Below are 12,643 nucleotides of genomic sequence, written 5' to 3' on the forward strand. Positions count from 1 at the left end.
CCGGTACCTACAGTTCCGACATGCACTGACGCCCAGCATTGCCAACCTTGACTCACTCCCTGAATTTAGCCCGATCGAGGCGAAGGTCTTCATGGGTGATCTTGGAGACAAGAAAGTATCGCGCATTTATCAGACCATGGTCACCCACTGCTCCCCTACTCTTCTCTCACTGAAGACGACTTGGGAGGCTGATCTCGGCCCCTTGGACGAGGACGACTGGCGAGAGGCCTTGGAATCCCCGAAGGGGGCGGCTATCGCAATGCGATTCCGACTCATCCAATTCAAGATTCTCCATAGAGCATACTATACCCGAGAGCGTCTGTGGAAGGCGGGCCTGATTGGGTCCCCGGAATGTCTGCGGTGTGGGGCTGAGGTGGGTACGCTACTTCACACAATGTGGTCGTGCTCTAGGCTGGTTGGCTTCTGGATGGGTGTTTGGGGCTGTCTGTCTGAGGTGCTGGGCTGGACCCTCCCCCGTACTCACCGTCTGGGTCTGTTGCACGTCCTGGAAGGGGTTGGTGGCAATATTTATAAGCGGCACCTGCTCCTACTGGGGCTGGTGGTGGCTAAAAGGGACCTGGCCCGAGCGTGGAAGAATGTGAGGGCCCCCCCCCCTGACTGCATGGAAGGCTGGTATGGACTTCTGTATGGGCCTGGAGAGACCTATATTTGAGGCGCGAGGATGCCCCCGCAAACACTTTAAGATTTGGAAGAGGTGGGCAGACTATAGAGGTCTGACACTGGACCCTCCAGTGGAGCAAGAGGAAGACCTTTAGCCCCGTACTGGCTGGCAAAGCCCATGTCCACACACATTACCCACGTCACAATCTTACGTCGATACAGTTAGTGCACACATGCATGGGGTTCGGGTGGGTTCCAGGGTGGGATCGGGGAGTTGGGTAGGTAGGTAGCGGAATAAGGTGAAGGTGGGGTAACTGTTTTCTGATATCCTTGATTGCATCATCTTCTTGCTTGGACACTTGGTTAACTGCTGTGATTGTATCGTAATGTCTGGTGGTGTAGTCCTGATTGTGGGCTGCCACTCTATTTCATATGCTCATCTTCATCAATAAACTGGTTGTGAAAAAAAAAAAAATACATTGGCTCAGTACCGTACTCATTGCGACACAGGCTTATTCGGCCTTAGTCATCCGGTTTCTTATTTTTCGACAGACAACACAAATGAGAAGTTAAACGTAGCCGACGATACTCTGAAGTGTAAGTCTAAGCATCTCGGCAGCGATGCACAACACAAGGTCGTTTGAAGAGCAGTGTGGGTGACGGGTTAGGAGAACAGGATAAGAGGTTTTTATTGTCAGTGACACGCAGGTGATAAGCACGGGGTCTTTGGAGGATTTAATTATTAAGGTTGACGCTTAGGGGCAGTGAAAGGGTTCTCCTTCAGCAGGTGGTGCATAAGCAAACCTGGGGCGGCGTAGAACTCGGTTCAATAATCCTACCGTAATGTCCAAGAATGGTGGCTCCAGTGTCTTGTCTGATTTATATTTTTAGTCCATGCATGGTGTTGCTCGGGCTGCCAAAGTTGACGAGTTTCTCTGTCATATAGGCAGAGGCTTTTATCACAATGGCCAAGTAGGTAGATGCAGCTCTATTTAAGGGTGATATGGGCATGCAAGGGTGGCAGCAAGTTCTCTGCTGTTTGATGAGTTGTGCTGCAGCAGGCAAAACAATTCTGATGGATGCCATAGATTCATTCAGGTTTCTTGTAGCTACAGGGTTGCCGCCATTTGATAGTCATACACTGGGACCTGTACAATAGTGCAGTATTTAAACATTACATTACACTGCGATTATGTTGTTTTAGTTTTCTTTGCAAACTAGGTCTTGATGGCTGTCTTTTGAATCTGATCGATTTGGGAGAAGTGATCAGGCGTGAGGTGAAGCCTTTGAAGCACACAGATGGAGCCACAACTTGACAAGAATGGGATGGTGAAGGGTCTTATGGGCTGGGTAGGCCTTAGGGGGTCTTAGGCCCTTGAAAGTGAAACGTGTGTATTGTTTAATCTTTCAGCCTTTGCTTTCGCCTTTGGTGGGGGTTTATCTCAGCACATCTGATTGGAGCATGGGTAGCCAGACATGAGCTATGAAGGCCACATCAGTTGTGGTTCTGAGGGTACCCGAGAGGCTATAAAGCCTTGGGGAATTGAGCGTTCACCCTATTGCCTGTTTGTTCGACGCCTCATTCTTGGGAGGAAAGACTTACTTGCAGGTGCATAACTGGTGATGTAAATGGAAAAAAACGTATCAGGACCAGTGGCAAATTTGGTGAGTATGCCTGGCTGGTGTGTGACAGATTTCAAGTTGGAAAAGGCTGACAAAAGTAGTTTGAGATGGGGGTCATAAATCAATTAATTATTGGTTGGATACATGCACCACAGGGGCACCCCTTTGCAAGGGTCTAGAGATTGGACCGCCAAACAAGGCTCATACTGAGCCTTTATTGGGAAGGCCTGGACCAGACCTCCTGGACCATATAAATTCAAACATCCCTGCTTATTCTGTGCTCTCGCTTACAAACCAGAGGTTAAAGTAGCAAAAAGCAATAGGAAACAATACCCAGAAATGTATGGTTTGGAAAAGATGGGGGGGCTTCTTTATACAAGCTATCCCCCAGTAAAGATTGATAACATGGTTTATTTACTTTCAGTGTTCTCAGATGTGTCGATGCAAAGGAGGTTTATCTAGGTTCTACACATGGTTTAAGAATACCAGCAGATGAGGTCAGAGGTAGAGTAGCAGAGAAGAAGCAACACTCTTAACGAATCCTAATGTAGCTACCAACAATATACTTAAGCCAGTCGTCACTAGGCACATTTGCAGACCCATTTCCCTCCCTTCTATTTATTAAAGTTGTATGGAACCCATCCTCTGGGTAAAGTGCTCAAAATGGACCCTGGAGACATACGGTAGATCCACAACCTCTCATCCGAGAGAGGCTGATCAATTAATGATGCTACTGACCAGAGCTGTGTTCAGTTAAATACATTTCCGTAGACACTGCTATACTCATCTTGCAGCAGTTAGGAAAGGGGCATGTTTAGCAAATGGTAATTCTGAATTTGTTTTCAGCTACTGCCTGCCTATTTATCCTCAATATTTCAGGTTACTAGGATGTCAGTTCCAGGGCTTCCTTTACTAAAGCACATGTTTATATGCTTCCAAAAGTCCTGTGCTTGCTTCTAGCGCTTAAGTACCTTTTCAGAATGGGTTTTTCACAAGGTTGTTGGCTTAAACAATTAATTTAATACTTTGATAATTTCTTGTTTATGGTCCCCTTCACCCCGGATAGTGGGGCATGCAAGAAGGTTCTGGACACTTATATCTTTGATGGGCATTCTGGGAGTCCCCCTAGCTACAAAGGAAACAATATGGCCAACTTTGAGCCTCTCATTTTTGGGGACTGAGATTAGATCAGTATTGGGCCACGCAGGCTTTACCTAGACAAAGTTGAGGCTTTCAGGCCTGCCACTGAAGCCTGCTTAGATGACACGAAAGTGACCCTATACCTGATCCAGGACCAAGGTAGGACAACTGAATGACGTATTGTGTGTTATCCCCAGGGGTTACCCATGCTTCATGGCTATAGTACGGCAATGGCTTGCTTTGAAACTAAGCATCATTGTACTTGTTAATCTGCTGAAGTGCGTGAGGATTTGAGAATTTAGAAGAGTTTGAGTTACTTCAATCGCATAATGATGCGCCCTTCTGAACCTATTCTTAGAGAGCAGTTTGGCCTGCATACAGATGCCGCAGGCAGTGTAGGCTTTGGAACAATACTTAGGTCAGATTGGTGCGTCACTGGCCAGCTGCTACATACGAGTCTGGTTTGGTAAGGAACATCACCTTCTTGGAGCTCCCAATTTTGGTAGATATACACATTTGGTGGAAGCAGCTCTGTAAACCCGGTGTTATATTTTGGTCAGATGCCTGTGTTAGACGCAATCAATTGACAGGGGGAGGTTTGGGGAGTGGGGGGGGGGGGGGGGGAGGGACTTGTAAGATGGTGAATAAGTTGCTTAAGCAGTGGTGCTGCTTTGTTTGAAAGACAACACGGTATGTTACAGGGTAATGAATAATGCTGCTGATATGTTGTCTTCTTCCAAGATGAAGGAATTCCAGGCCTTTCACAAAGCTTAGCAAACTATATATCATTCCCAGAACACCTTTGGAATCTTGCTGCCTTAGTAACCGGTTGTAAGAGGGGGGGTTCACCCAATAAGTCACTGGGACCTGGGTATGTATGCTGCTGAAAAGTGGGGGTCCCAGTTAACACAAACAAAATTCATAGAACATCAAGAAAAATCAATTGACAATAATTTGCATACATTGTTTTTATTTTCAATGTAGCTACGGCTCTTAATCCAGCAGAGTTAATTGGAATAGCATATATAGAATTGTATACAGTGCCCTGGACAGGGGGGGAAAGAAAGTGCAGTGAGTGTAGGGAGGGTAAGTGACATAAGAAAAAACAGCGCCAAACGACTACAATCAATCAAAGATTATTAGACTAATTAAAAATGTCAAATAATCAAAAGGTCAAAAATGTTATTACACCATAACATGCTTCATCAGTGTACTAAATATCATCATTGCTGAGATGAAACTGCGAAACACGAAAGACAGTCGACGTTTCGACCCCTGTTGTAAAGGCAGGCAGAGATAAGTTCCTTGCGGTGGGGTCTTCTTCAGGACAAGGTGGGGGAAGGGGCACAACCAAAGATGCTTGTTATCAAAGGTGGGGAGAGATGAGGAGCTCCTACAGGGCTTGGTACGGCCTGGCAAGGAGTGCCCAGCTCTGGTCTAAAGAAGCACTTAAGACTGAAGATCGTCGTTATTTGGCAACACCCATGAATGGACAAGGATCAAGTCCGTGCATCAAGGACCGTCAGTTTAGATAGGGAAGTATCAGTTAAATAAATCTCAATTGGAACCACCGTGTTATGGTGGGGGGGGGTTGGTACGGTAAACAACAATTAATGGTGTTCCCGTTTGCTAGTTGCAGTGTAATCACCGCCTAGTTCCGACTTGAATGCTAGTGAATCAGCGTCTCTTCAAAAATCCGGAGAGATCACCATCAGTTCCCTTACAAATGATCATGAACCGGCGTCTGTTGAATAGGAATGAATCCCGGCAACTCCAGCCATACTAGCGCTGTTTTTTCTTATGTCACTTACCCTCCCTACACTCACTGCACTTTCTTTCCCCCCCCCTGTCCAGGGCACTGTATACAATTACTATATATGCTATTCCAATTAACTCTGCTGGATTAAGAGCCGTAGCTACATTGAAAATAAAAACAATGTATGCTAATTATTGTCAATTGATTTTTCTTGATGTTCTATGAATTTTGTTTGTGTTAACTGGGACCCCCACTTTTCAGCAGCCTTAGTAACCGGGGCTTACTGCAGCATCACTAGTCATCAAGAGCAAGAAAGCTTATAAAGGTGCTTTGGGTTCAGACACCGCCTTTGTTAGAAGTGAGAATATTAAGGATTTACCTTCCTTAGAGCCAAGGATAGCATACATGGGCATCTGAGGGAAGTAGGCGCTCAGCTGCTTGTACACATAAGACAGTTTGCAGCAAAGGCACTCTTCACTAAACTGCAGGGACGCCTAGGCTCTAAAACAACAATTTTATAGAGAGGAAAGTTCTATTTGAGTGTGGCCACATTGAGGGAGCCCGAAGGAGAAGAGGGGACCTATTTATTTTCAGAAATTATCACTGTTGAAGACCTGCCAGCAGTATGCCCCTCTGACACTAGGTGTTCAGTCTTTAAGTCAGCCTTCACAATGGCCTTTTATGGGGTAATCTGCATTGAGGAAATGTGACAAAAGTGAAAAGCAATATATAAGGCTGCTTAGAATAGGGTCAGATCAGGTGACTCTAGTTTGAAGGGTTAAAAACTATTAGGAAGGAAGGAGCATGTGGGCACGCTAGGGGTAGTCCCTTACCAGTCATTGTGCCCCAATGGAAGCCCTTAAGAGTTACATGAAGACAGCGCTACGTGCAATCTCTGTTTAATAATGAAGACCTCAGTCCCTTGACCGGTTTTCAAATTGCAGGAGTGTGCTCAATATCATTGGAAAAAGCAGGGATCAACTTTCGGCAGTTTACACCACATACTTCAGGATAGAGGCAGTAACCACAGCAGCAGGGATGGGATTAGAGCTACGGGATGTAAAGAATTAGTAGGCGGGAGTCAGATTATTTCAAGAGGTAAATCTGGCTCAATTTGCTGTGGTTTGATTGTGTTCAGCTACTGACAATTTTCTGTCATCTCTTCTGTCTAGTTTTTCCTGATGTGGACAGTTTGGGTATTTGGTCATCTATTTGTGTGCAGCTAGGGGATGGGGGTGAGAAACTAAAAAAGGCCCACATGAGGCTTATAAAACCAGTGCTTAGATGTTGGACGATTCAGATTCTATAGGCACTAAAACAGTGATGAGAATTATACATCATGTGGAGCACATGCTGCCAGCAGTGGTCATTCTTCACTTGGGTGGCAACGACACAGTGAGTTCCTCTGGGCAAAAGGTAATGAATGCAGTATTAAAATATTGTGGGGTCTTACAAAACGTATTTCCCACTGCTGTGGAGGCATGGTCGACCCCAAAGAAGTATTAGACCCCAACGCCCTCAATGTATCAGTCAGGAGCTTAATTCTCGCTTTGCTGCCTTGCTAGGTGATACTTAATTACTAAAGGTTGATATGAGGCGAGAACATGTTCCACATGGATGGTGTTAGGTAGTTGAATGAGGGAACAGAAGTCTTTGTTGAGACACTGTTTGCTTCCATAATAGAGCTGAGGAGATGGGCGATTAACAGCGGCTGTGGAAGCCCTCTTAGTGGGGTTAGCACTGCTCCTGTGTTACTCAGTACTTTTGAGGAACTTTACATCTCACAATTTGAAACGTAAAGGCCTTGTATGAACAATGTTGCACCTAGCATGGACCACTTAAGGGGTTGGTAGTTTCTGTGACACAGAACTCAGGGTCCCTGCTTCTGACCAGTGTACCAATATGGAGAAGCCTATGCAGCAAAAAGGTTGAATGGGGTCAGGAAAGGGTCATCTAATAATGATTGCTGGGATCAAGGGCAGAGTGGGCACTCGAGCATGAAGAAAAGGTTGTCATCTTAGTGCATAATGTTACGGGTCATGCAAGTGGGTTAGACCTGTCAAGTAGTTCTGCTTGGTCAATAAATGAAATGGGTTTTGGATTGGATCAGTGCTGACCTCGAATTTGTCTGCCATATAAAATAAATGCAATTACAATACAACATGTAAATATATTTCTTATGGAATTAATGTAAGGTGATTTGCTAATTTTATGTAAATCCTAAATTCTCTTATCAGGATAATATTTTAATAAGTACAATGTGGCTGCGAAAGTTAACCATTTTAAAAAATATACCACCTATACTTAAAATTATTATTTGGGTAGTGTTTCTTTTCAAGTTGCCCATGGCTTGCTGGCCCACAGTCTATGAGTTTTAGGTATATTATGGATACAGGCTTGTCCTGTGTAGATGGACAATGTTGTCCAATAATATTTTTAGGTTACGTTATGCATCATTATTGCAACAGTGGAAGCTGTAGATGACAATGAAAACACCACCAACTCAAGTTCCATATCAACACTGAAGATCATCAGGGAGAACAGAAGTCCTCGTAAGCACCACAGAGGACTGTGACTGGCACAAGTTGGAATCTGGTTAGCCCAATTTAAAAATCTAGGTGTTTTATCTCCCAGAAATAGGTAATGTCACTCTAAAGTGTTATCTTTTATGGACAATCATCAGCCAAGCGTGTTTATGAAAGCAAATGAGTGGCAGGATCAAAGGTAGCCAAAAGATCTAATAACGCCATCGGGACAAAGCCAACAAAGTCGAGAATGAGGAGGGCAAGAACCAATACTTGGATGGTGGCCGTCTAGGTAATAAAACCAGGTGTGAAGCACAACTGTCAGGAATTCAGTTTGGTGTGTATGTCACTATGGGCCCAAACTGCACTGGCAAGAATTTTCCTGACAATAGGGAGATGAGTGATGGAGTAGATGCTCAGACGACATGGGTCGAGGGTAGGGTAATGTGGAGGTTTTTTCCATCACATCAAAGTATTAGAAGTTATTTATAGCAGTTTGCAAAGATTTCTATGTTACCTCCAATGGTGCCCAATTTTTATAAGCATTGATGGATACATTTTATTATGTTGCACATATATTTTGAACTGTAATCGATCAAATGCGAGCTGAAAAATGTGTACACGTTGTTTTCTCTGCAGGTTTACCATTTGCAGAGCTTTTCTAAGCACAATTTTGCTCTGCAAGTTTATCTTTGATGACGTTTTTCTAAGAACAACGTTACTGCACAGACGAATAATTGCTTCAGCCAACTACATCTTATACAGAAAAATGTTTCTATTAAATAAGGATACGTGTGTCCAACTGTTTGAAAAGAAAGTTAAAAAGCTTTGCCACTATGTGATCCCCAGAGAGGGAGAATTTGACTAATTTGTAGTGTTGCAGGGAAGACTATTTCAGTAAAGAAAACATTCAGAATGACTACAACAGTGGGTAAAAGTTTCGCCAGTGAAGGACTTGGGATGGAAAGACATAAGTCCAGTATGTTGCGTTCAGTGAGGCAAGGATGTTGGACTTCTATGGAGAGGCTCCCCTCTGATATTCTAACTTAATTGCTCGTTTTCCTCTGCCACTTATTGTTAGGGTATAGTGCTTTCCCTCATATGGTAAGTCTCTCTCTTTGGGACACAGGCTCTTGCCTTCTTCACAGCCCCGAACTGCACATTTGGGCTTTTGTTGTGCGTCACAGGTCTTTTGTCAATGTGTGTGTACTACTTTCTTTTATGGTTAATTTTTTACTTTGGTCATTCCACATCTGCACCATTAGGGTGTAGATGACCCCGGAATGCACAGCTCCTATTGCACAGTATGCCATTGATTGTAAATATATTGATTCATTGTTGACTTTCTCTTTTCAGGTCGGTTTTTAAAACCATGAAGGTCTACTACATACTATTGTGAAAGCTGTTAGGTATGGTTTACATATGCACCTTTTACTGACCCAACCATAAATAGATTAGGATTTTTGTCCTGATGAATTGTTGTGATCAGCTTTGACATTAAATAGGCAAGAAACATGTTGACTTTCTTTTAATTATCACTTACTGAGCTAGTTTGGACCATTTTATCAGGTTCTAGCAATTCATTGTTTTTAAACGATACCAAGGGGACCCACACATTAAACTGACTAAGTTCTTTTTTAATCCCACATTACACCATTCTACTCACATTATCACACACAATACTGTACCTCACTCTTCACATAAGCAAAATACAAAAGAACTCCAGCAAAGAGCCCCCTCTCCTTGGGCCCGTTGGGCACTGTAGTGTCGGCCCAAGGAGGAGCTGCCATTGATGAAGAAGGACACCCATTTGGGTGTAAGGGCTCTTGTTCCTGGGGAATCAGATCTCCCGATCTGACACATCAGGCTTCTACCAACCTCTTCTGCTCCTGTTAGGAACTGCATAGCCCAATTGGAGGCTTGTATGCTGGACCTTCAGTCTCCCCTTGTAGATTCTGAGGTTTAGTGTCATCACACAACATGCCTACATAGACAGAGGCTTTTGAACAGCCTTTTTGAGCCATTGGCTACTGCCGTTCAGCTGACGTTCAGCTGACACTGGCACACAGGTATATCAGTGTTGATATCAGCCCAAAACATTTTGCGGCTGCGAACATTTAACACCTTAGCTGCTTTGGAACGTCCAGCTCCAGTGCTGAACGTTCCATTGCGCAGGTGCAGTTGGAACGTCCAACGGCCGACGGCAGCACTCCCGAGGTAGTAGTGCCGTCGGCCGCTGGTATAGGCGCAGTGCTTAAAAGGTTAAAAAAAAGTAGTGCACACACACACACTTAGTCTGGCTACACCACCCACCCCTTAAAGCTCCCCCATTCAAGTGGTGCTTACTGAAGCTCCCCCGCCCGTACCGCTCCAGGACCCCCTTCCCCACACCTGCCCTCCGTTTATTTTAGGGTCCAGCAGCTGCAAAATGCCACTGGGCCACTCATTTCTCATGGATGTACTCCTGCGCATTTTTCTTGTATTACTTCGAGCCTACCAAGCAGGGACAACTACATTGTTATCATTAAATCTCTTAGTAGACAAGATTGGTACAAGACAAGCGTGGTAAAAAGTGTTCATTTTTCAGCACGTTAGTTTGTTGTACACACACACACACACACACACACAACTACTGCTGCTACTACTATCGGATTTGTTGTTGTTGTTCCATGGGCTCCTCGATCAGAATGAATTCGAGGATGTCATCACCGACTCATCCTTTCCATTACCCTTTCAATTAAAAAACACAATGCTTTTATCGCCTATGTAACTTTGTTGCTTATCGAGGTGGATTCCAGAGGCTAGTATACCAACTCCACATGAGCACACCGTGGGAGGAGCAGGGCAGGCCTTATAATCCACGCGAGATACTGAACAGTCTCTTGGTACTTTAGTAACAGGCCCGTACTATCACCCAACACACATGCAATTCACGTGACGCATCAGCAGTACAACATCATGGTAAACGAGGCGGATGGGATTCGAACTAAGACTTAGAATAGGTTGTTCCTATTTTCAATCAGATTCAAAACACGGCTGTCACTAATGATGTCTCGTTCCTTACCACGAAGCTATGACGCAATCCACTTTTGTTCACCACTTCAAGCGTAATCTGTGCAGATGGCTAATAATAACTAGATTAAATACCCACCGATGCGATCTGCCGGATCTCCAGGTCTCCGTTTTTAAACAGAGAACGCTGAAGGCCTTTCACTGCTCTGAGGTCGGTAAAATGAGTTTCAATTTCAAATGTGCATTAAATGCAAATACAATTTTAAACTATTACCTAGAAAAAACATTTGGCTATATTAAAGTAAATTTTACTTAACAACGCCCTCGATTCGAAGTTGTGGTGCGCAATAAAATACGCTGTCAGTTTAAGAAAATGTATATATATATATACACACATTTCAAAGGCAAGGGGGACACGAAACCACAAGCGCGCACACTGCGTCACTCAATCTCCTGCACACATTTCAGGTTAACCCATCTTATTTTAAGGGGCTCCAAGGGCGGTAAAATGACTTACCTCATGTAGAAAGGCGACATGGGCCGTTCTTCATCCTTGACACTGAAACAACAGAAAACAAGAGCAGGGTTAGAGGTTTTTTCCGGTAATGCTCTAACGGGACACGCTTCTATGCATCAATCTGGCATGGCACACAACGCTAACAAAGACCTAATAAAGGAGGAAAGGCCGGCCGAGAGTTTACCTCAGCCTGCGTTCCGTGAGGAGCATGGTCGCGCTGCCGGGCCTCGGGGGAGCGAAGAGCGTGTTGAAGAAACGCAGCAGAATCAAAAGTCAGCATGTGAGGTACAGTAACAGACGGGAGGCAGAGTGAGCCGCCCGGGTGTGCGCGAGCCTGGGGGCTCCAAAAGAACGAAGGGGCGGCGCGTGCTGCACAAGCAGGGACGGCTGGCCCAAGCTACCACGGACTGAAAATAACCAGTATGAACTGCCCAACAAGACAAGAACTGGGTCGATGGTTAAAAAGGGTGTTGTAAGTGACAGCATGAGTGATGATGTCACAGAAGATGGCTCCCGGCGGCAGTGATAGGGCGACTCCAACAAAAAGCAGATGAATCCTGTTGTTCTCGGGCGCAAGACCAGGGCTGTAAAGGTGGCAGGGTGCTGACAAGCGGATGTACACAGGGTATGAGCATAAAGGGAGCCTGACATCACACAGCATTGCATAAGCACTGAGCCCCAGTGCACACACATAGGTGTAGACGCTGTCGTGTTTTCGTCGGTGGTATCTGTTCTCGCTTGAATGAAAATACTTTTTCTTTAATTTATTTAACAGAGCTCTACTCCGGGAGTCAGTTGTTTCGCCATGTTCCAAATGTTGTCAGGTAACTGGGACACAAGGAGATTGAAATGAGCTTTGGATTCAGTGGTGGAAGTGGGGGGAAAAATAGTAGGGGAACTGTGGGAGGAGAATCAGAGGGCGGGAATAACCAGAGGATTGGATCAGGGAGTGGAGTCAGAGGTGTGGCCCGAATGCGCAAAACCTCCCAATTTTTAGTATTTGTTTGGCATTTAACCAGGGCTCGAGTCGGGGTACCACACGGCAGGACGGCGTCCCCCCACTTATTTTACCAGGTGGACGCCGTCCCCCCTGCCTCACTGTTTTTTCCTGGAAGAAGAGCTGGATGCCTGAGGCTCAGGAGCTCTTTCAGGACAACCCGTGAGATGGAGAGACACCAACAAATGCGACCATGCCACAGTTGGTGAGATTGCGACCTGTAATTATACAAGAGTTATAAGGCTGCGCGTGCTAAGTGTGGTTTAAAGGCCTCAGCAATTTTAAACACATAGGATAGAGCAGAGAGGTGCCTGTCGCTGTTGAAATCCGTGAAGCTAAGAAGTCACAAAGGGCAGCCGGGCTGGCTCAGTGTGACAGAGGGTCAAAGTGAAGGACTCCCTGTAATAAGGGGACTACCTTTTGTGAAGTCACTTCCTGTTGTGACGTCACTT

The 12,643-nt window shown here is 45.0% G+C and overlaps 1 protein-coding gene across 1 annotated transcript in view; it reads right to left on the bottom strand.

Moving 5' to 3' along the window:
• The window catches only part of FAM13A (family with sequence similarity 13 member A), a 1,072,469-nt gene that overhangs the window by 387,705 nt on the left and 672,121 nt on the right, over window positions 1–12,643 (bottom strand). The window contains exon 10 of the mRNA XM_086961617.1: window positions 11,195–11,236. Within this exon, the coding sequence (XP_086817743.1) occupies window positions 11,195–11,236 (42 nt within the window). The remainder of the gene's footprint in view (window positions 1–11,194; window positions 11,237–12,643) is intronic.

This window comes from Lissotriton vulgaris, chromosome 3_1 (assembly GCF_964263255.1).
Source record: "Lissotriton vulgaris chromosome 3_1, aLisVul1.2, whole genome shotgun sequence".
In the NCBI taxonomy this organism is placed as follows: domain Eukaryota; kingdom Metazoa; phylum Chordata; class Amphibia; order Caudata; family Salamandridae; genus Lissotriton; species Lissotriton vulgaris.